Below are 23,552 nucleotides of genomic sequence, written 5' to 3'. Positions count from 1 at the left end.
GGCAGCAGGTTTCAGACAAACAAAAGGAAGTATTTCTTCACACAACGCACAGTCAACCTGTGGAACTCTTTGCCAGAGGATGTTGTGAAGGCCAAGACTATATCAGGGTTCAAAAAAGAACTAGATAAGTTAATGGAGGATAGGTCCATCAATGGCTATTAGCCAGGATGGGCAGGAATGCAAAACTGCTGCACTTCGTAGAATGTTTACTTTTTAAAAATAAATTAGGAAATTGCATTAGAAAAACTGTTATAAGAAAGGAGTTGATTAGGGTGCGTTTAAAGCACTAAAAAATTAGGAAATGCCAGAATCAAGGTTGCCTGTGCAACCTTAATTCTGCCCCTTGTGTGTATGCATTATGATAGTCTAATTACATGATCACACTTTTTTTCACAGGACCCCTGCCTCATTCAGTGCACAGGATGGATACCCAATGGGCAGAATTAAGGTTACACAGGCAATTAAATCTAGCGTTCCCCACCTTTGGCCTGCTTGACTTTGCAACCCAAACACTCCTTTAATGCAGTTTGTTCTATAACACAAAGGGACAGTTTGCTGGCATATACAGGCCAACTATGCTTTCAGCTAAATGCACTTTGTAGCTATCAGCCGTATGCCCAACTTTCACCTCAGGAAGGCGATGCTGGGATGGAAGAACAAAATCTATTCATTTGTCAGTCGGCAGCCATTTTGAGGAAGACTAGAGCTAGCTTGTGTCCTGGCACACTGGTGAAAAACTAGAGGAATTCCAAAGGGATTCCTCTGTCTGTACAGCAATGGATTAGAGAGCAGAGGGGCACAATGCAAGGAATGAAAAATACCCAGTGCACAGCCGGAGGGCACTCTGGAACGGTTCCTACCTCATTCACAGCCAAACCAGTTTTCATTGAGACATAACTGCCCATTATGCTGAATATAGCATAAGTGTCAAGGAATGGTGTGTGTGTGTGTGTGTGTGTGTGTGTGTGTGTGTGTGTGTGTGTAATGTTGTAGAAAAACTGTATCTCACCGCAGAAAAACCTGGGCATATGCATTGTTTCTAACTGATCACAAGAGCCATAGCTCAGGGTGCACATGCAATCGTCTCTTTGGGATCTCCTGACCAGCTCGGCCCCCACCCCACAAAAATGACCATTAAACACGCTGTCTAAAATTGATTGGCCCTGGAAACAAAATGACCGTATTGCCCTTAGGAGGCTGCCACACTGAGAAAATACTTACCTGCTTTTTCTGCAGCTCCTCCCGCCTGTATAAAAGCTCTAGGATCGATTGGGCTCAGGCGTTCTCAGCATGAAATCTCCCTTTGCTCTAACATGAATGGACTGATACATTGCAGGGCAGAGATGGAACAGCACCGACTCTTTTACTGGGCGCATTAGATTTGAGGAGACGCCATTCACTTGTGAACAAAAGACCCGGATGATTTTGTTTTCTGCTCTGGGGTTAACACTAATTCTGTCATCGCTGTAGGACTGCTGGCAGGTCCAGTATCTGCTTCAGGTTTTCCTTCTCCCGGCCTGTCTACTTCTAGCTGGTGAGGGACACTAGGGCCCCACATGTTTCTTTATGAAGTTGTCATGACAATCCATGCAGCTGCAGCACTGGGGGATGTGGAGTTTATCTATCCTAGTAGATTATGTAGACCGAGTTAGTGGCACATTGGGAACAGCATCAGCTAAAGGGGTTGCAGGGCTAAGGTTTCATAGAGCCGGGTTCCCTAAGCTGCTCTGCAGCTCCTAATCGAGCTCACCCCATATTGCAGCACGGCAGACTACACCGCCATCGCTCTTCTTCTCAGGAAGCTCCCTCAGCTACTGTTGCGCGTTAGAGCACATTAAAGCAGCCCTGTGCGCTCTAACTCACAACCCGACCACACTGGCAAGGCACGTAGAGCGCTCTGACTCTGTGGCTACAGCGCTCCTGGTAATCCACCTCGGTGAGAGGCATAACACTTGGTGCGCCCTGGCTGGAGCGCCGCGGTGCCAGTGTGGACGCCCTCCTCTGTTGATGCGCTCTGATCGGCCTCCAGAAGCGTCCCACAATTCCTCTTCTAGCCACTCTGGTCATCACTTTGAACTCTACTGCCCTGCCCTCAGGTGACCAACCGTCAGACCCGCCCTTTAAATTCTCTGGGAATTTTGAAATTCCCCTTCCTGTTTGCTCAGCCAGGCGTGAAGTGCTCTCAGCGCATCTTTCCAGGTGACCATGTCTCCACACGCCTGGTGATCCCCAGTATGGCGCAGTGGCGAGGTGCTGGACCTCATCAGTGTTTGGGGGAGGAAGCTGTCCAGTCCCAGCTGCGCTCCAGCCGTAGGAATTACGATACCTTTGGGCAGGTATCAAGGGACATGATGGAAAGGGGCCATGATCAATCACACTGCAGTGCAGGGTTAAAGTGAAGGAGCTGCGGAATGCCTACCGCAAAGCTCGTGAGGCAAATAGCCGCTCCGGTGCTGTCCTCGCGGCCTGCCGTTTCTACCAAGAGCTGGACGTGATACTGGGGGCGACCCCACCTCCACTCAGAGTACCACCATGGACACTTCAGAGCCCAGTTCAGCAAGGCAGGAGGAGGAGGAAAGCGGGAGTGAGGGTGCCGAGGAGGAAGAAGCCACGCCGGCATCCCTAGATGCATGCAGCCAGGAGCTGTTCTCAAGCCAGGAGGAAGGTAACCAGTCGCAGTGGCTGGTGCTTGGGGAAGGACAAACACCAGAGGAGGTTCCCGGTAAGTGGCTTTTATTTTGGGAAGGAAGTTATTCGGTGCGGGCTCTTGGGGCGAGCAGGGTTAGGGCTGCATGCATGCCTAGATGCGGAATAGGGCGTTGATGTGCTCTCTCACATCGCGGTAATCGGCCTCAGCGATCTCTTCAAAGGTCTCATCCAGAACTTGGGCAATGTGCTTGCACAGGTTCCTTGGGAGAGCCACTGTGCTCCTTGTCCCAGTCAGGCTAACATGTCCGCGCCACTGTGTCGTGAGGGGCGGGGGGACCATTGCTGCACGCAGGCAAGCTGTATGTGGGCCAGGGCGGAAGCCGCATTGTAGTAGAAGACCCTCCCTTGCTTCCCAGGTCACCCTCAGCAGCGAGATATCGTCCAGGACCAACTCCTGTGGAAAATGTGGGGACAGTTGCCTGCAGCTGTTGGCTCTCCCCATGGCACAAGACCCCAGAGGACAATACGGCCCTGAAACAATCAGTCCCCCTTGCCCCTGTGCTTACTCACCATTTTGGGGCTCCTGTGGGTTATGTGTGCTCGCTTTGGGACGGGCAATTTCTGCTATTGTGTAGACTGTGCTTGTCTTTAAGTATGGGCAAATTATTGCTCTGTCTGGTGTGAATAATCCTGCCTCTGTTAAGTGTTGCATTTTGCCTTTACAGATGCAACCTTGAGATCTCAGCCGTCCTTGTTATCAACGGCCGAAAGGCTGCAAAGAATTAGGAAGAGGCCACGTAGAAACAAAGAGGACCTGCTGCATGAAGTAATGCAGCAGTCACTTAACGGGAATCTAAAAGTGCAGAGTGGCGGGAGAGTGAAAGGAGAATCCGCCAGCAGAATGAGGAGCGCCGGCACAAAAGCACGGAGCTCCGGCAGCAAAGCACAGATAAGCTGATAAGCAGCATGGAGCGCGAAGCGGACTTGATCCAGGCGCTCGTAGCCATGCAGGTGGAGCACTGCCGCGCCCGCCCCGCCCTGCAGCCCTTGTCCCAAAACTCTTTCACTTGTGCCCCCATGTCACCTCCAACCCACTTTCCCCAACATCCGGGTTTTTATCGCCACCAGCTGCCTCCAACACCTGTAGCTTCACCACCCAGCCCTGAAAACTACGACCCTTACCCTCTGCACTCAACCCCCATCACCATGCATTTTAGCCAGCCTGAAGTGCAACACTCATTGCACAGCATTCCAGACAGGAAGGCTGAGTATGATAACAGGACATACACACATCTGTGATTGTACCGTTCCCCACCCCAGCCCCTTGCCCTTTCTGTTTCCCAAGCAGTTGTGTTCCTTTTCAATAAATGGATTTTTTGGCTTTGCAAACATTCTTTATTATTGCATAAACTAAAAGATACCTTAGCCCAGGAAAGCAACAGGCACTGCAAGTCAGTCTAGCAAACAGAGATTCCTACTAACATTGGAACCACTGCACTTCACTCCCGTGCAGGGCACCAAACATTACTGGTGGCTTTCAGCATCAAATTGCTCCCTCAAGGCATCCCTAATCCTTGCAGCCCCGCGCTGGGCCCCTCTAATAGCCCTGCTCTCTGGCTGTTCAAATTCAGCCTCCAGGTGTTGAACCCCCGAGTTCCATGCCTGAGTGAAGCTTTCACCCTTCCCTTCACAAATGTTATGGAGGGTACAGCACGCGGATATAACCATGGGAATGCTGTTATCGGCTAGCGGCCCTTTAAACGGCCAAAAGCACACTCCACAGTTATTCTGCACCGACTCAGCCTGTTGTTGAACCGCTTCTTGCTGCTGTCAAGGCTCCCTGTGTAGGGTTTCATGAGCCATGGCATGAAAGGGTAAGTCTCCAAGGATCACAATGGGCATTTCGACTTCCCCTACGGTGATCTTCTGGTCTGGGGAAAAAGTCCTGGCTTGCAGCTTCCTGAACAGGCCAGTGTTCCGAAAGATGCGTGTGTCATGCACCTTTCCGGGCCAGCCTGTGTTAATGTCAATGAAACGCTTGTCAGTGATCCACAAGTGCCTGGAGAACCATAGAGAAATACTCCTTCTAGTTTTTGTACTCAGAGGCTAGGTGGGCTGGTGCCAGAATTGGAATATGTGTCCCATCTATTGCCCCTCCGCAGTTAGGAAAACCCATTTGTGCAAAGCCACCCACAATGTCACGCGCTTTGCCCAGAGTCACGGTTCTTCTGAGCAGGATGCGATTAATGGCCCTGCACACTTGTATCAACACGATTCCAACGGTCGACTTTCCCACTCCAAACTGGTTAGCGATCGATTGGTAGCTGTCTGGAGTTGCCAGCTTCCAGACTGCAATAGCCACCCGCTTCTCCACCGGCAGGGCAGCTCTCAATCTCGTGTCCTTGCGTCGCAGGGTGGGGGCAAGCTCCTCACACAATCCCATGAAAGTGGCTTTTCCCTCATCCGAAAGTTCTGCAGCCACTGCTCGTCATCCCAGACTTGCAGGACGATGTGATCCCGCCACTCAGTGCTTGTTTCCCAAGCCCGAAAAGCGGCATTCCACGGTGGTGACCATGTCCGTGAATGCCACAAACAATCTCGTGTCGTATGCGTTACTCGAGTTGATATCCTCATCGGAGTCCTCCCTGTCAGTTTGAATCTTAAGGAGTAAGTCGACTGCCAAATGTGACGTGCTGGTGAGACTCGGCCTATTTCTCAGCACTTCGGGATCCATTCCCGCAGACCGAAAGGGAAGACAGAGTGCGCAGCACAAAACGTTGAACGATGGCGCCAAATGTGGATGGAAACACAGGGATTGCTGGGATGTGAACCGATGCATCATGGGGCGTTGGGACAGGACCCAGAATGCTCCACACCTCCTGCCCCCTTCCCACAAGCCACAGCATCAGAATGGGAAGAGGTGCTCTGTGGGATAGCTGCCCATAATGCACCGCTCCCAGTGCGGCTGCAAGTGCCAGAAATGTGGCCACGCCAGTGAGCTGTCAGCTGTCAGTGTGGACAGACTGCAGCGCTTTCCCTACTGCGCTCTGCGAAGGCGGGTTTAACTCAAAGCACTCTACATCTGCAAGTGTAGCCATGCCCTAATAGCGTGACAGCTACCTCCAGCTCTGATGGCCCATGGTCAGCCCATCTCATCCCCTTGCCACTCCTCACTCCACTAGTCCTGCTTCCCTGCTCCCCCACCCCCGGAACTTCATCCCTCACCACTAGTTTGTTCCCCTTTCCTGATGGTTATGAATTCTGGAACAAAGGGGTCAATCTTTAAATGCATTCTTCTGGGAATCTGCAAAGTGACTGAATACAGTGTCAGAAGCTGGGGATGGGTCACAGGGGATGGGTCACTTGATGATTACCTGTTCTGGCATTGGCCACTGTCAGAAGACCGGATACTGGGATAGATGGACATTTGTCTGACCCAGTATGGCCGTTCTTATGTTCAATAATTGGCTTGAACATAAGCAGAGCTTCTCACCCCCCTGGCCCCATTCTGGAGTGTCCAGATCTCATGAACGTCTTATTTTTACTAGCTCAGTCAGAAACAAACCTGCATTTTTGGAAATCTGAAGTTGAATCTGGGTGCTAATCCAAATGGAAGGTTGGGATGGTCACCCATCTCTCCATTACATACAGTGCAGAGCTTTTTTAACTGCAAAGATTAAAAAGGACAAGGGAACTCTGAGCTGGTAGAAAATTTCCACATGAAGTTGTTCCAAAAATAGCCTTTTTTAAAAGAAGTTCCATGAAAATGTGATGACTTTTTTTTTTAAATGTTTTTAATTAAATTGCCAAAACTTCAAGTTTTGGAGTAATTGAAATTTTAGTAAATCAACAGTTAAATGTCAATAAGACAAACTGGGTCTGTTCTGAACCTTGCCAAATGAAAAGAGCTTCAGAATTTCTCCATCATGTTTATATTTCAGTCAGCTCTAGTCCAAACTATTTAGGTAGACTGGAGATTCACTGGAGGTGACATCTGCCTTGCTCAGATGCTTTCACCAGCACCATTGCTGCAGTGAACAAGTGGGCAGTTACTGCTTGGTCTTGCATAGGTAGCCATTAGCCTTGAGACTGGCATGTTTATGTTCTGCTCTGCATCCAAACAAGGCAACGTCTAAAGCTTTCTAAACTTTAGCAGAATAAAGGTATGTTGACGCTGCAGTAAAATAAGTGTTAACTTCTGTTAGCTGACTCAGGTTCAAATAGAAATGAAGACACAGCAACTGGGTTTTAGCTTGGGTTAGCACATCAAGTTAAAGCCTACAGGGTTGGACACAAGCTACTAACCCAAAGCAAGAGCCAAATTGTCATGTCTTTGCTGTGATTTTACTTGATGTGCTTCCTTGGGCGACTCTTGCTCTGTTTACCTGTCTTTACCTGGGGCGATATCACCTGTTGTGCCATATTTCAGCGGTGGTGTGAAAATTCTTTGAACACAATGCACCATGTTCTGTTACACTTAATTAATGCTTACCACTGCCAGGGACTCGTCAGAACTGCAGTGTCATTTCAATGCTAAGTTGAGTGTTTTGTACTCATTGAATTGCAAGGGACAGTTGCATTGTATCTATCAGAAACAGTCCTCCTTCCTGCCAGCTAGTCAAGTGTCTGACTTTCATCCTCAGGTTAATTATTTAATTCCCCTCTGCCATAGAAAGGCTCAATTGTAATATTTGTCTGTTCTCGCCTGCTCACATGTAAATGAGGTTTCAGAAAATCTCCACCGTGCTTCTACTCGGGAGAATGTGGAGGTGGATGCTATCCCTAGAGTCAGACCAGATGCAACTTTTAAACGGATTAAATGTTTAATAATTGATCCTTTTCGCTGGACCAATTTTCCCTCCCTGACATCAGCAGCCGCAGTTTCTTCTATACTTTGGTCCATGAATTCAGCTTCCACCCTTTTGACGGGAAGTAGCAGGATATTTTGGCCTACCTTGACTGACAGGTAGTTTCATTAACTTAATGAAGTGGTTTTCAAACTTGGGCGTACACAAGCTTTTGTCAGGGAGTATGCAAGAAAAATCTTGTAATGGTGGACTTATCCCTTACAGACCTTCTCCCCCCTCCCCCATTTTCATAGGTATATTATGACTCTATCTTAGATAGGGGTACGCGTAGACTGTATTATTTGGAAGGGGGGTTGAAAACCACTGCATTACAGAATTTTCAGGCCATTGCTACAGCTGATCACTGATGGATCCTGGAGATGTTCACAATGGCTGGGAATTCAGGGGTGGGCTGTGTTAAAGCAGTAGCCAGCATGCGATTTGCTTTCAGAACTCTTGACACTCCTTTCCGAATCAGACCAATGAAGACACACTGACCAGTGCTCTCAGGATCAGCAAGGGTGTCTTGGCAAATCAGAAAGTCTGGCAACCTGTTGGTAGTGCTACTTGTACAGAATTAGAGTATCGCTGTTCCTTGCACGTTGGTCCTTTGGGCCCCTGGGGAAGCAGCACTTGCTGGAGCACAGGACCCTATCAATTGTATTGACCGTTTCTAGTTCAAGGTAACCAATCTCAAGGAAGTCAGTGGGAACGGGATCCTCAGCCATTTGGCAGTCACGCTACGTATTTAGCTGCCTTCATTTGCACTCAAGGACTGAACTCTAGGCATGCATTGCATTGCTCACAGTATCCCCAGTGCTGCCTCCATTGCTGTCCCCCCGACTCTACCATGTTACGGCTGTGTTGTACTGCCCGGTTTTGTAGTGCCTGGTCTTGCTGCCTTGTCAAGTTGTGCAACTGCATCATTCTGCTGGAGATCCCATGAAACATGCGGTGTTTGGAGACATGCACACACTGCAAGCCAGTTACATTAAGCTCCAAAAAGGGGTCAGACTTCTCCAGGGTGGGTGGAAGGGAACCTTTTAAACTGGATTATTTAGCAGCATTATTGGCATCCGAGGTGGCTTTTCATTCCACCCTCCCACCCGTAAAGTGCTGTCAAAGCACCAACAGGTGGGGTGTGAGGAATAGCTGCTGGCTCCCAGTCGGCCAGCACAGCGTCAGCCCAAGGGATGGTAATGAAGCACATTCCACCTGGAATCCGTTCTGTGGCACAGTAAAGAACTCTGGTCATAGACTGTGTGGGGATAGGATAGGACACCCCTCAGTTATACACATCAATATGTTTTAAGAAAAGGGGGCACTTACCTGTCCAGTCTAATGCTCCACCTTCCTCAATGTCACAGGTGGAGAATGGAGCTGAGGAAATCTGCACCGTGAGGGCTTGCAATAGCAGCATTAAGATCACTCCTTGGATCTGACTGCACAGAGAGAAACCATCATTGAGCTAATCTCCTAGTCTGGATTCATCAGTCCCATAGCCAAACCAGGGCCACCCCTCGGACAGATGGAGTCTCTCCTTGCACAGGTAGCTTCTCATCTGTAAGCGGGGACGGGGACTTTACGATTAATTCTCCAAGGGCCTTTTATCCTCTTGTCTTGTATGATGTAGATACGCTACCCAAAGGCAGTTACTAGGTTAAGTCTTTGTTTCGTGTGTAGACAAGAATACAATTAACAAACATCCAGTAATGTAGCACTTTTGAAAATTGTATACACAGATGTACACTAGGCAGCGACCACGAGCACTTAACCAAGCACACAAGCCTACGCGAATGGCAGTGCTTCTGGTGTGTGGAGGATTGCATCCCAGAGATGTGCACTAGAGTACGAATAACAGGATGCTACGGCTACCACCACACTGCCTATCAAACCACACCCTTTTGGACTGTTCAGAGTGATGGCTTGGCCAGTGGTAGAGCCTTAAAATTCTCTTCCTCGCTGCTCCAATTAGCAGAAAAAACCTTGCTGCCACCCTGCTTATCTTGGAGTGGGGCCATAACAAACCATACGACCAATCAAACCGAGAAACCAATTGTGACAAGGTCTGGTAATCCCTGCTTTAGACTCTCCACGGTGCTCAGTGTTTATTGTTTTCCTGAATCTTTCTCCTGGCCCCTGAGCCAGTGCACCCCTGGTTAGAGCACAGAGCAGTAATGTCAGCATCTCCATTGTAAATTCAGCACTACTGCATCCCGTTAAAGGAGAACCTATCTCTAAAGCACGTTGCCCAAGGCACAGCCAGGCAACTGTTGAAGGAAGTGTTCCAATCCCATTAGCTGAGCGAACAGGTATCTAAGCCAGTGGAAGACCAAGTGTGATTGACCTGCGATGGATGCTACCATCCTTCTGTCTGTCCCAGAGGAGCATTTTGACCAAATCTGGGCCAGTGGGAGAGCAGTATGCAACATCGTCTATGCTTCACCTTGAAGTTCTCCCCACTGCTTAGGGACCTTCTGTTTTTTTTGCTGGGGACATAGGTTTTCATAGCTCCATAGATTGCAAGGCCAGAAGTGGTTGTCTAGTCTGACCTCCTGCATGCCAGGCCAGAGAACTTCCCCGAAATAATTCCTAGAGCAGAGTTTTTTGAAAGAACATACCATCCTGATTTTAAAAGGGCCAGTGATGGCGAATCTACCACAACCCTTGGTAAATTGTTCCAAACTGTTACAAATGTTGGACATATTTCCAGTCTGAATTTGTCTAGCTTCCACTTCCAGCCATTGGGTCGTGTTAGGCCTTTCCCTGCTAGACGGAGAGAGGTATAACATGATCCAGTGGCTGGAAGCTGAAGCATGGGGCAGCATGGTCTCTACAGTTTCAAAGCTAGCTGTTAAGAGAGGCTGTCTCCCAACGTCACACAGAGCGGGATAGATCCTGGGCTCCCATTTGACTTTCTCTTGGTCCCCTCCCATACACCAATCCCAGAGCGCTCTTTACGTCTAGCTAGTTTTCTTTTGCAGCGACTCCTTTGAATAGCTCCCTCCGGCAACATGAAATGATCACTGTCAGCTGTACAGCATCACCCAGCATTCACAGGGCGGCTGCTATCCTTTTACCTTCCCCCTCAGCCCACGTACTGATAGCTGGCGGCTACCAGCACTGACGTCACTAACTGCCGTAGGTAACGGAGGTAAAAGAAACATAGCGCTCCGCTGTTCTTTATCTGCAAGACACTGCTGCCCGTGGCTGAGCTACATTCCAGCTGCGTCTGACTTGGCGACTTACCTTGAAACAAAAATGAGGCCTGTGGATGTTCCCTCTCCCACCGGGTAGGAGCATTCTACCGCTAGCTCCATAGCAACAGGGTAGATAGAAAATCCAAAGAACCCAAACAGCGAGCTGATCAGAGCCAGTGGAAAGGCCTGGTTCCTGAACCGAGACATCTGCAGGGAGAGAGAGAGAGAGTGGCCAGGTGTTACATCGGCACAGCAGCCTGGCAAGTCTGCGGGGTGCTTTGAGTCGACATCAGGCAGTCCCCAGTATGAAGTCCGCGGTATTTACCATTGCGGTTGGAGGCCTCCCCACCTTCTGTAAAGCTCTCAAGTGTGGCCTATTTGCATGGAACTGCGTCTGAGGGGATGGAGACGTTCGTTGTCTTGTGTGCTTGACCCCAGCAACTCCTATTGACTTCAGTGGGACTGGGGCAGGTGTGTGTGTGTGTGTGGGGGGGGGGAAATCAGCACTTTGGAAAGCCAGGCTTTTGTTTCATGCAGAGGCAATGCCCCAGCGGGGGCTCAGTTTGGCCTCCAGAGAGGTGGGAGCTCAGAAAACTCCCAGTGTTTAAGTTCAGTTTCTTTATGTCTGTGTCCCTGGGGCATTTGCAAAACCCCCAAACCAATTGCATTGACTGCCCTGATGAATTCAGCGTGGACCAAGCTCACCCCGGGTCAGAGCTAGTGGTGAAAAGCAGAGCCCAGTCCAGCCCGGGAAAGAAGAGCTAAACTGGTAAGTCAGGCGGTTCCAGGGGCGAGGGCCTTCTCTCCTCTCTGCACAGTTGGTCCTGACACGTCTCATTTCTCTCCAGAGGCTACTTGAGACATGCTGTGCAGCGTTTTCTGAGGCAGAGAAGGACACTCTTTGAGCTCTTTGGCATGTCTGTAGCCAGAATGCGCCACACACATGGCCTGTCCTCCCCACCAAGACATGCTGATTTATAAGCACGGGGCAGACAGGGACCTGCCAAGACTCTGCGTCTGCAATATCCATGTTCAAAACTGTCAAAGTACCCAAGGGATTTGGATGGCAATATTTTAACAGGAGTATCTGTATTGTCACAGCAACAGTCTTGGGCCAGGGCCCCACTGGGTGAGGTGCTGTACAAACACGTGGCAAAAAGACCTAACCCGGCTCTAAGTCGCTTATGTAGCTCTCCCTCCTCAATATTTTAGTACAATATTAGGAAGTGGTTTTTTGTTTCTTCTGGATCAGCATCACTTCCGTTCTGTATCTATCCAGTAGAACCCCTCCGGAATGGAGGTTGTTCGTAACTCTGAGCAAAATCTTATGGCTGTTGTTTCAAAAGTTGACAACTGAACAGTGACTCAACACAGCTCTGAAACTTTACTATGCAGAAGAAAAACGCTACTTTCCCTTTATTTTATTTTTAGTAGTTTACGTTTAACACAGTATCTGCCTATTTTTCTTTTGGTCCCTGCTGCTGCCTGGTTACGCGCTTCTGGTTCCAAACAGGGTGTGGGGTTGACTGGTCAGTTTGTTCGTAACTCTGAGGTTCTACTGCCTTAGTGCAGATGGAGGCTGTGCTCATCACCTCCTCAGGGAAGGAGGGATCTGCCTGTGGAGTCGTCATGAACTGAGAGATCCGGGGTCTAATGCAGCTTGCCCACCGACATTTTGTCCTACGTCGGGTGAGTCACTGTGCCTTTCTTTCCTGCTCTTTACAGAGGGGTGCTAACGGTACTCGACTCACAGGCCTATCATGAGGCATATTTCAGTCATGTTTGTGGAGCCTGTTGAGATTTTAGAGACAGAAGATGCTATGGATCTAGTGCTCTAGTATCAGTCCATCGAGGAACGAAGAGCCTGCCACCTGCCATACCCACAAAAATGGCCGTCCTGTGGGCCTGACGCTTGCCACGTCTACTTTACAGTCCTGTGCTCGATTTCCCATGGAGCAGTCCCACATTTAGGAGGGTTTCGCTGTCTCCGGCAAACATTTCCATCATCTTTGTACGTATGGTCTTGTGCGCTATCTGGGATAAAAGCCATCAAGACTCATGTGTCAGGGCCTAAACTGATCTCTAGCTGAGTTCAGGAGATGACTTCTCCTAACCCTGGCCTCTATGGGATAGATGCATTACACGGAGTTCCCTGCCTTCCTTGGTCATCTGGTACTGGCCACTGTCAGAGCCAGCAAGCAGGATTAGGTGTTCAATTATACTTAGCAATTCGAATGCTTTATGCTCCCAAGGCACTGCCCCAATGTTAATTAATGCTCACAACGTTCCTGGGAATTTAAATAAATTAACCCCATTGCTCCAGATTGAAAGAAGATGAGGCAACTGTTCCAAGGTTGCGCAGTGATTTAGTGGCAGATGCTGGAAATGATGTTCATTGAAATGCCCCAATCCACGGGGAACAATCCCTCAAGTTATACTGTAACAAAGAATCCCAAACCTCATAAACAGCATCATCGTCAGTGAAAGCAACCTAGTAGCAGATTCCGGTGGCACCTTAAAGACTAACAGATTTATTTGGGCATAAGCTTTCGTGGGTAAAAAAACTCACTTCTTCAGATGCATGGAGTGAAAATTACAGATGCAGGGATTATATAACACCACATGAAGAGAAGGGAGTTACCTCACAAGTGGAGAACCAGTGTTGACAGGGCCAATTCAATCAGGGTGGATGTAGTCTACTCCCAATAATAGATGAGGAGAGGCAAAGCTGCTTTTGTAATGAGCCAGCCACTCCCAGTCCCTATTCAAGCCCAGATTAATGGTGTTAAATTTGCAAATCTTTTAGTCTTTAAGGTGCCACCGGACTCCCTTGTTGTTTTTGTGGATACAGACTAGCACGGCTAGTCTGTGATATTAGTAGCGGATTGAAGTCACAGTCTCTACACAAAAGAATAAATGGACACAAATCTGACATCAGGAATCATAACATTCAAAAACCAGTCAGAGAACAATTCAACCTCTCTGGTCACTCAGTAACAGACTTAAAGGTGGCAGTCTTGCAACAGAAAAGCTTCAAAAACAGACTCCAACGAGAAACTGCTGAACTTGAATTAATATGCAAACTAGATACCATCAATTTAGGCTTGAATAGAGACTGGGAATGGCTGAGCCATTACACACATTGAATCTATTTCCCCATGTTAAGTATCCTCACATCTTCTTGTCAAACTGTCTGAAATGGGCCATCTTGATTATCTCTACAAAAGTTTTTTTTCTCCTGCTGATAATTGCTCATCTTCATTAATTAGCCGCTTAGAGTTGGTATGGCAACTCCCACCTTTTTATGTTCTCTGTATGTATATATATCTCCTCACTATATGTTCCATTCTATACATCCCATGAAGTGGGCTGTAGCCCACGAAAGCTTATGCTCAAATAAATGTGTTAGTCTCTAAGGTGCCACAAGTACTCCTGTTCTTTTTTTTGGAGTTACTGAATGTTTTATCAGACAGCTGAAGAAATGGGCTTTAATTTCATCTTCACAGACCCGATGAAGTGCGACGCAGAACTTACGACTGCAAATGCGATGCTGGCTAGCGCAGTCAGGCAGAAACAGACCTTGGTGGATTCTATAAATTTTCTGGTCTTGTCGACGTACAGTCCCAGAAGGAAAGCGCCAAGTAACCCAAACACCGTGAACAACGCACCATTCAGGCCTGCAAAGAACTATAGGGGAAGATAAATGAGTGTCTGAGAAACTAGAATTAGGAGGTGAGAGTTTGTTACATTACCGATATTTAACTACACGGACAGGTTTACGAACAGTAGGGTGTAGGCCACCATAGTCTATTTAACATGCTTTTCATTGTAGCCATCACAATATTCAAAACCTCCCCAGGACACGCATTTAGAATAGCAAGCAATTGACCCGGGTGATGACAGTCCCAAAAGGTGTTCAGAGGAAGAGTTCAGATCCCATCGAGACGGGAGTGGTGTAAGACCATACGCAGATAAAAGCAGACTGGGTAAGTGCATCTATGCTGGTCATTTTAACATGGTATACATGGAACAGTGGAGCTGATTTTCCCCCCAAAGCAAACAACTGTTACTCTTAAGCAGTCCCCATGTACCATTGCTTTCTAAGTGAATGTGGTAGGAGCCTCTTTAAGTGATAGTCGTGTACCTCAGAGGGCAAAAACCCGTTTTTGATATTACTCTGTTTTTAATAGAGAGCGACTTGAATGGCAAAGTTTCATGAATACAGAGAACCACGTGCAGTGGTACCCATGTGTTTGGTGTGCTCCTCAACCTTATCTCCCTTCGGATTTTCCTCATCTCATTCCTCTTGTGCTTTGTCATGACTTGCCTAGCCATGCAGAACACCATTGTTTATTCTCCGTCTGGCTGCCTTAGCCAGCAGGGCCCAGTATGGCCTTCCATGCACAGCCTCCCGAACTTCCCTTTGAACACGCCTGGAATTGAGGGAGAAGAATTCATAGCTCACATCCTCCTCCCGTTGCCCTGGGATCACCTACTGCAATGGAGGGAGCACGGATGAGTTTTGCTGTGACCATGCTGTGTTGGAGACTGCATGCCACACAAACTGATGCTGGAGACCAATGCAAGGCTGAGCCACAAGAGAGGGCCTTGGGGGAGATGTTTATTGGAGAGTATTAATGTAGCCGAGAGGTGACCACCTCTGCTTATGTGCATTTGGCTAAGGACACATACGGCAATGAAATAACCCAGTCCACCTTGCTTTGAGTTTCCAGTTCCCTCTCACCTCTGTCTAAGCCTCTGCCCCATATTTGCACATTGGGAGAGGTGCATAAGGGGCTGCATTTAGCTGCATTTAACGCCTATAAAATCTATTAAAAGCCTTTATTTTACCAAGTAAAATCCAGCAAGAGAAGAGTTTCATTCACAAAGGGTGACCCAGCCAAGGATACAAATTAAACGTCAGATAACATATCGTATTGAAAGACTGATGATGTACCAGACTAGTATGCTAGTTAGCATATCTCAAATACTGATAACCAAGTTTAGACAAGTGCACCGCATCAAGTGGCTTCATCTTGTTTTGATCACTGTAATTAGTGGAGGTTCATTTCAATCGTATAACAAATAATGCTCAAGATGCAAAAAGGCCTTACGTTTGAATATCCCCTTACACACAGGATCTGTTCCAGAAGAGCCGAAAAGCAGGTGAACATCCCAATCCCTGCTCCAAAACAGACCATCAGGATGACGTATGGTTTATTTCTCAGAAGCTGCAAAGTTCAGAACGTAGGTTTAAAAAAAATAGGTTCGAGTTACTTGGGCAGCAAATCTCAGCACCCGCCCACCTGCTGGCCTGCTCACAACAACAGGATCGCTAAGGGTGACAATGACACCACGCAGGCCAGGCAGTATGTACACTTGGTCCTGCCTCAACGTAGGGGGCTGGACTTGGTGATGTCTCCAGGATGCAATGTTTGATTCCGGGGTTTACCTCTCTGCACTGTAGGACACTTACCATTTTCAAGCCTTTGAAAAATGGCTGCGAGGTAGAATGAGTGGCGCTTGCTGATGGTGGAGTTGGAGGGACCTTGTCGTGAACACCAACTGTGGCTAGGATGCAGGCTGTAACTGCAGGGATGGCGTACAGTCCAAGCTATGAAACCCAAAGCAAAGACACGTAACCAGGTTGCCCGACTCCAATGCTACTGAATATATAAACCCAAATGACATTGCATACTAATTAATCAGCTTTCGCTTACCATCCGTGGTATATCTTTTTCTTCAGACACAAGTGTAGGGGACAGCAAGTTAGCGATAAGAATTCCCAAGGGATTAGCTAGATTGAAATAAAAAAGACAATGTTTTTCTATACAAATTGAGAGAATGTTACACATTTACCAAAATGTCACGAGACATCCATTTCACAGCAGCCTCAGCTTAAATGAAGCCATGGCTGGGTGGGAGGGAGATCAGGAACAAGACATCTGTAAGGTTACATCTGGAGGGTAAAACTCACAAAAATACTTAAGTGTCTTAGCCTTTTCTGGAAATTTTACCTGGAATTCCACTAGGGACATAAGACTAGGCAGGATCTCCTGGGTCATTAAGTCCAGGCAATCCTGTCTTATCATCCTGTTTATAAATTTGTCAAGCTTTCCCTCTTCAAGCTAGTTGGGGTGTTTGGCCTTGCAGAACCTCACTCCTCTGATGGTTAGAAACCTCCTTCTAATTTCCAACCTAAATGTATACCTGGCCACTTTACCTCCATTTATTCTTGTGTTGCCTTCACTTTTTGATGTAATTGTTCCCCCCCAAAGCATGGTAAAAACACATCCGTTCTCTTTTTGAATAATTTTTCATCCCTTCTCACCAAGTTGTCCCAGTAAATAGCTTATGGAAGGAACAAAAATGAAGATGGAACAACTCTAGTTGTCAGTCCAAATGCTGTCTGCCTGCAGTTATAGTACAGGCCCTAACGCTATGCAGTACAGACTCGCGTATCCTTTGCCAAGTTCAAGTAAGATACAGCATACCTCATTACTAGCTGACCCACTTTCAAACGTACCGGTATATTACAACATAATGTCTCCGCGGTCGTTGCCACTAACTGAACATCTAATAGTTCTTTACACCGCTTGCACTTTCATCTCACTGTTGTAATGCAATTATCCAACTACACAGCTAGCAGATTTCAGAACCGGATCAGAGAGGGTTTTTCATTGCAAACTTGAACAATTTGTAGGCTTCTATAAGCACCTTGCAGCTCAGCCAGACAATCCAGGCTACCTCTGATTCCGTTTCAGTTTTTCCCATGACGACAGTGGATTCTGTTTAGACTGGTTAATTAGGGCCACTGGGGAGCCAACAGAAATAGCAGGTGTTGGGCAAGCTATCTTGGACCATATTCTAGTGTCTTTGCACGACACACTTACTGTTCTCATACTTATCAGTAATGAACAATACCTAGATCTGACACCACCATTTATTTTTCAAGCTGTCACAAAGCAACTTTCCAAGTGACATTCCATTAAAAATAACAGGAACTCATCACACACTATACAGATTATATCCCACATTTTAAAGATGCTCAGAGATTTTAAGGAATGTTGACATTTATCAGCTAGGTAGTCAATATTCATTGTAGCACGTCCCTTTCCAGTGCACATTTATTCAACAGGAGAATAGCAGGGATGCTTTTGATTTTTAAGGATTTTAACTAGCTGTTGCATGCAACGGAGAGAGCTGTCAACAGCAATGCTGTGCCGGGAGAGAAGCTAGCTCTGCAAATGGCAAAAACCCACAGCGAAGGATGGTTTCTAGGTGCAATGTTTTATGATGAACTAGTTTCTGTTCACAGCCTTTTCGAACACCTTGGAAACTAACTATTCAAATTTAGGGAGAAAATTAAGTTATCAGGTTTCCTTTCTTCTGTGTTCTTGATTTTTATTTTCCCTGTCCTGCAGTTAATCTTCCTCCTTTACAGGACCAATGTGTATTCATTACAAGGTGGGAGGACCCTGTTCACACCAGCAGGGTCTACAGGGGGCAGTTAGAGGTCAACACTTCAGAGCGCTCTACAATTCACAGCCCTGTAGTCCAGACTGTGGTGCCGTGTAGACAAGCCCTTACACTGCCAAAGCAGCTAGCCGCTCAAGTCAGTTGTGATTTGGACACCTGCTGACTTGAGGAGCTGGGTTCAAGTGATGGGTTAAGGTTTGGTGACTATTCTGAGCTATTAGCAGTCTGCATGGGATTTGCAGGAGGAAAATGGTCTTGTGGCTAAGGCAGAGGGAAGAGACTGGGAGGTCTGGGGTTTTTACTCCAGACTTTCCATGTGATGAGTAAGTCATGTGACTTGGTCTCCATCTGCAATGCGGAGATACCTGCCTACTTCACGGGGTTTTGTGAAGCTTTAGTTCACTTACACGTTGCTGGGAGATCCCCAGGAAGGGCTGTAATTGTGAAGTATTGAGTGTGAATAGCTGACGTAAAGATTTTAGTGATCAACTGACCAACGCAGTCCCTATAATACAGCTCCACAGGCCACGTTCACCACAGGCAGGGTCTGCTATGGAGTGACCTCGCTCCAGCTCAGCATGGTTGTAGCTGTTACTTACACATTGAAGAGATCATGTTTGCTGTAGCTCTCTGGTGGTCTGGGAACCACAGGGCTGCTAGTTTTGTGGGAGAAAAAATGACAAGTGGCTGAGCCAGAGCACAGAGGCACTGTCCTATGAACAGGTACGTGTAGGTCAGGGATCCCAGACTCAGGAAGCTGATGACGCTGAAAGTCCGGAGGACGCTCCCAACCATGTTCAGCCAGGCACTAAGTATCACCTACAACAAGTAAAGAGGGACTGGAGTCACTTGCTGACTTAGCTGCAGACTGAATTAAGTTCTAGGATGTGGCATGACTCTAGGTGACCAATCTGGCATGTCCCAGGCTCCTAATCCCTTCCCTGTCCTTCAGACGTGTGCAGAGGTGCTGGCAGCATCGTGGTTCCATCCTCCCTTGTTTCATTTTCATCTTTCATTCTATACAGTCTCACCAGGGCCATCAACTGACTGGGGCTTGCATAGGTTGAAAGATGCACTCAGAGCCTCAGGTAGCGTGAAGCCACCTTTTATCACATGACAAGCAAGTTTAGTCCTGGCTAACTTAGGAAGCTTATGGCCTCAAAAGACACTGGTAAATGAGCAACAAAACCAATCCCAGTTGGATGACTGAAATAAAGACAGACATTCAAGTTCCATAATGCATCTGTTCTCAATACTCTGATCAAGTTCACATTTGACTAAAGTTTGTTTGGTATGGGGCAGAGACCATCTCTAAGTGCTTCATGGTAACTTGATGAAGTTTCAAGTTATCAGGAAAGACTTTGTAGAAAATACAAACAAGTGAAGTTCAGGGAGAAATGTAAATTAGTGGCCCTAAAGAGAGAAAGGGGAAGGTATCAGACAGTCATTCCCACTCTCCTTTGTGTTTTCTTTTCTTGTTGTTCCCCACTTCATTTCCTCTTGGACCAGATTCTATTCATTGCAGGGTAGGAAGGATAGTTTTAAATACATTCATCTCACACAACGTTTAGTCAGAATGTCATGACTTGGGCTGCTCCGTACATTCAGAGTATTAGTTAGCAAAGATTACGCTTGCATATACAAAAATACACAACTTTAGTTAGTTAATGCAGCTTCTCATTCAAACTTACAGCACACTTGAGTCCCACGGTGTCGAGAATCCAGGTGGCCACCAGTCCAAATGGGATAGATATGAGAAGGTACACCAGGGACAGCCAGTTAATCGTATCCATGGAGATGTGGAAGTAGGCTGCTGTTCTGTCAGCCACTGGAGCAAACGTCAGCCATAGCTGCCAAAAACAGAACAGAGAGGTTAAGAGTTAACACTCGGTCAGCCAGGGTGAGCTTTGCCCCATACAATCCCTGCATGATTGTGCTTTGGAGGGGCACCAGGTGGTGGTGTAGTTTCGCCCCCATTGGAAATCAGCCCCCATCCATCTGCTAGTCCAGTGCAAAGGCCAGAATCTCCATTGCTGCAGTTGTCACAGTGATCAGCATTTTCTTGGCTCCTAGCCCACTCCCCAGTGTCGGGGGGAGGGGGGGAAACGGCCACTGGATGGCACATGAGTGGCAGAAGCTCCCCTGCAGGGCCAGTCTGCCAGCGCCCCCCACCATGTCCCTCAGTGAGTCTTCTGCAGTGCAGGTGTCCCACCATGGTGACGATCACCATTTGGGTCAGATTCAGAGGTGATGGTAGGGAGCCTTCCCATTTTCTACGGTATTTACATCACCAGCTTAGGACTTGCTGGGCCAAGTTTTGTCATTTACCCTGGTGTAAGCCCAGCGTAACCCCACTGAGTTACTGTAAGAAAGCTGAGCAGGCCCCATTAGATTGCCTTACAGTCAATTAGACTGACATGTCCGTTACACCCCCGTTGAGTTATGTCATGACTGAATTTGGCCCTTAACCAGTTATTACAGCTACAAGTTGAGAGAGTCTCTAGAGTTGGCTACAAAGAATGTTACGTGGATGTTGTACTCTACGCTCAGCCATTATGAGGGCAGAGGCATTTATAGTCTGCTCTTCGCTACCATTGTCCCCTTTAAAATGCAAAATGCTGTTGATTATAATGCCAAATTTAAGGCCATAAGGGACACTACTATCATCATCCTAGTCTGACGTCCTGTGTAGCACACATCATATGATTTCACCAAGTAATTCCTGCACTCCCTTGTGATGCAGGAATGTTAAAGGAATGAGAGCCTTTTAGACATCCCATCTTCACAATGGGACCATTTACCCAGAGCTGCAAGTCTAGCCGGTGGCATAGGCCAAGCACTGTAACAAGCTACAGGATCTTTCCTGCTATGTCAGTAGCAGATATCTGCAGTTATCCAGAACAGATGGAATTATCTGTATTCCCCACTGGGATAATACAAGATCCTTCTTAAAACCCCCAATTTTGAGATTTAACGTTTCCTTCCAAATGACGTCAAAATATGCCCTTTGAAGTGGTTTCTAAAGCTCCGTGTATACTGCACGCTTCTTCTGGTGGCATGTAGAATATACACTCGGGTGGGACCCCCGCCCCCCAGCGTGGTTTAAGTAGCGATGTAGACGGCAAGGCACACCTTAGGTGAGTAAAGACGCACCGGAAGGGTGTGGGTACATATGCGAATACATGTATATGGTTCTCTTCTTGCCCAAGCCTTGCCTGCCTGTCTACACTGCTGTTTTTAACTGTGTTGTGTCCTGCTGCCTTCCACCTGCCACAGCTTATTACCGACGCTTGTAGCTACACACCGCAGTGTGGATGCAGCCTTTTTTTCCACTGCAGCGTGTAGCTACACATCGCCAAATGTAGAGGTAGCCTAATTCCTGAAGATTCTTTGGGCAGCTACAACATAGTTCGTTAGGCAATTTATATGAATCCTGTTTTATTAGTTAGGCTAATGGAGAGCTCATGCTGTGCCTTTTGATCCCATCAGCTTGTTTGCATTCAGAGTACAATGTCCTGTGAATTTTAAATACAGGTGTCGCTACAAAGCCCTAAAAAGAGAGCTTTTTTCCCTCGCGTAATTTGCACGGTGTCAACAACTGGTTTAAATGGAGGTCTTATGCTGCCAGAGAGGAGCTTGTCTCGCACAGCGTTTTTCCTGCTAGTGAGAGATAGTTCTGGTAGTTTACAGTTTAAAATGTTTACCCACTTGAGATGGCTAAGAGTTGAAGAGTAACTACACACTATCAGTATAATGGGGTTCATTACATCCAGCGTGTCAGTCCATTTCCGCCTCCGTTCCCACGAAGGGAAATGTTAAGGGCACGTTGATCTATTTCTCCAAACTTGGTGCCTCCAGTTCTTCACCTAAATCGGACTTTGTGGCACGTGGATCATCAGCTTGCTTTGCTGAGTGTGCAGAATTCCTGTTGCAATCAGGTGCTCGGCACCTTTCAATATCAGGCAATTTTCCCCTGAGAGCATCCAACCGTGTTGAAAAAACGGGGGCATTGTCTGAGTTTCAAAATGCCGGTGTAGACTTTGTTTCAACGTTTTTCAGGTCAACACTGAGAATTCATCCCACATAACATTTCAATTCAGAGCCTATTTTACCTGGAGATTGCATAGAATCATAGACATGTCGGGCTGGAAGGGAGCTGGAGATGTCAAGTCCAGCCCCCTGAGCTGAGACAGGACCTAAACAGATTATAAAGGCATAGAACTCTCTCAATCTCAGGCCTTTGTCCCGTTAATCGGGGGGGTCACAACCTTTAATTTGATTGAAGCTATTGCAGCTCTTAAAGATAATCTTCAGCTTTCGGTGCAATATGCGCCGGATACCTTTGATAAGCAGGTTTGAGCACAGATTCGTGTTTTCCTTCTTTGGCAGGTTCTTGAAGAGCCGTCTCAGTCAGAGCTAACTTCAGCCACTGTTTCCAGGCCCCCGGGAGAGGTGTAACCTCCTGTTCCCCAGCACACCCCTGCAGCCACTGGCTGGTGAGTGAAGTCATGGACGCATTCCCGCTGGAGCAGTCAGCACTGCTGAAAGCAGGAGCTTGCCCCGCCCTTACACCAACTGCAAAAAGCCACATTACACCTGCCTCCTGCACCGGAGTAGCCTATTCCCCTAAGCACTGGTGATGTGGGGGACCTGACCTTCCCAAGCACCCCATGAGATCAGGAGTGTGATTTCCATATTGAAATGGACAGAGGTGAAAGCCAACACTTCCAGAAGGGTCCACGAGCTTTGGGTGCCTCATCTGAGCGCTCAGCGTGATGCTTTAAAGGGGCCGGATTGTTCAAGCATGTTGAGAACCCCGCTGCTTTCATCCATCTCAACATCAGGTGCTCGCTGTGCACGATGGGACCAAACACCATGGCACCCAGAACTAGCGGACAAGCCATAAAATCTGTCTTTTAGAGTGTAGCTCCAGGGTACGCTGTTAGTCAGTGTCTAAGCCAGAGCTTGAACTCGAGTTCCTCTCTTAGTCCCATCCATGCTTGGTCACCCAGAGTGTGTTGCTTCTCATTCATTGTTGACACTAGCAATAAACTAATTAAAAGACTCTCTTGCCTACAGGTCAAAATGTGCCGTCTCTCCCCTGTGCCCTGATGCTTGAAGAACCAGAGGTTCCTATATTTAAAAGGGGGAACCTGAAAGTATATTCTTAAATGCAAGGCAAGTATTTTTAAAGGCGGGGACTTTTCTCCCCTGACACGCACTAACTCAAACAGTGGAACTGATGTTCACATCAGGCATGGGACTAGAGACATAGGCCCAAAACAAGTTATTTTTCTGCAAGAAAGACCCTGCAGATAAGATCTTATTCTAGCTTTCTTATAAGAGCTGCTACTACAGCTGCAATAGAAACATTGAC

At 47.4% G+C, this 23,552-nt stretch overlaps 1 protein-coding gene across 1 annotated transcript in view; it reads right to left on the bottom strand.

The window, feature by feature from the left end:
- Window positions 1–23,552, bottom strand: part of SLC49A3 (solute carrier family 49 member 3) — a 38,954-nt gene that overhangs the window by 5,317 nt on the left and 10,085 nt on the right. The window contains exons 2-9 of the mRNA XM_034774457.1: window positions 19,867–20,025; window positions 18,775–18,994; window positions 16,417–16,493; window positions 16,173–16,310; window positions 15,811–15,927; window positions 14,231–14,383; window positions 10,746–10,903; window positions 8,826–8,938 (exon numbers count right to left, since the gene is read on the bottom strand). Of these exons, the coding sequence (XP_034630348.1) occupies window positions 8,826–8,938; window positions 10,746–10,903; window positions 14,231–14,383; window positions 15,811–15,927; window positions 16,173–16,310; window positions 16,417–16,493; window positions 18,775–18,994; window positions 19,867–20,025 (1,135 nt within the window). The remainder of the gene's footprint in view (window positions 1–8,825; window positions 8,939–10,745; window positions 10,904–14,230; window positions 14,384–15,810; window positions 15,928–16,172; window positions 16,311–16,416; window positions 16,494–18,774; window positions 18,995–19,866; window positions 20,026–23,552) is intronic.

This window comes from Trachemys scripta, chromosome 6, assembly GCF_013100865.1.
Source record: "Trachemys scripta elegans isolate TJP31775 chromosome 6, CAS_Tse_1.0, whole genome shotgun sequence".
Classification (NCBI taxonomy): Eukaryota; Metazoa; Chordata; order Testudines; family Emydidae; genus Trachemys; species Trachemys scripta.
This window is presented reverse-complemented; position numbering and strand designations above follow the sequence as displayed.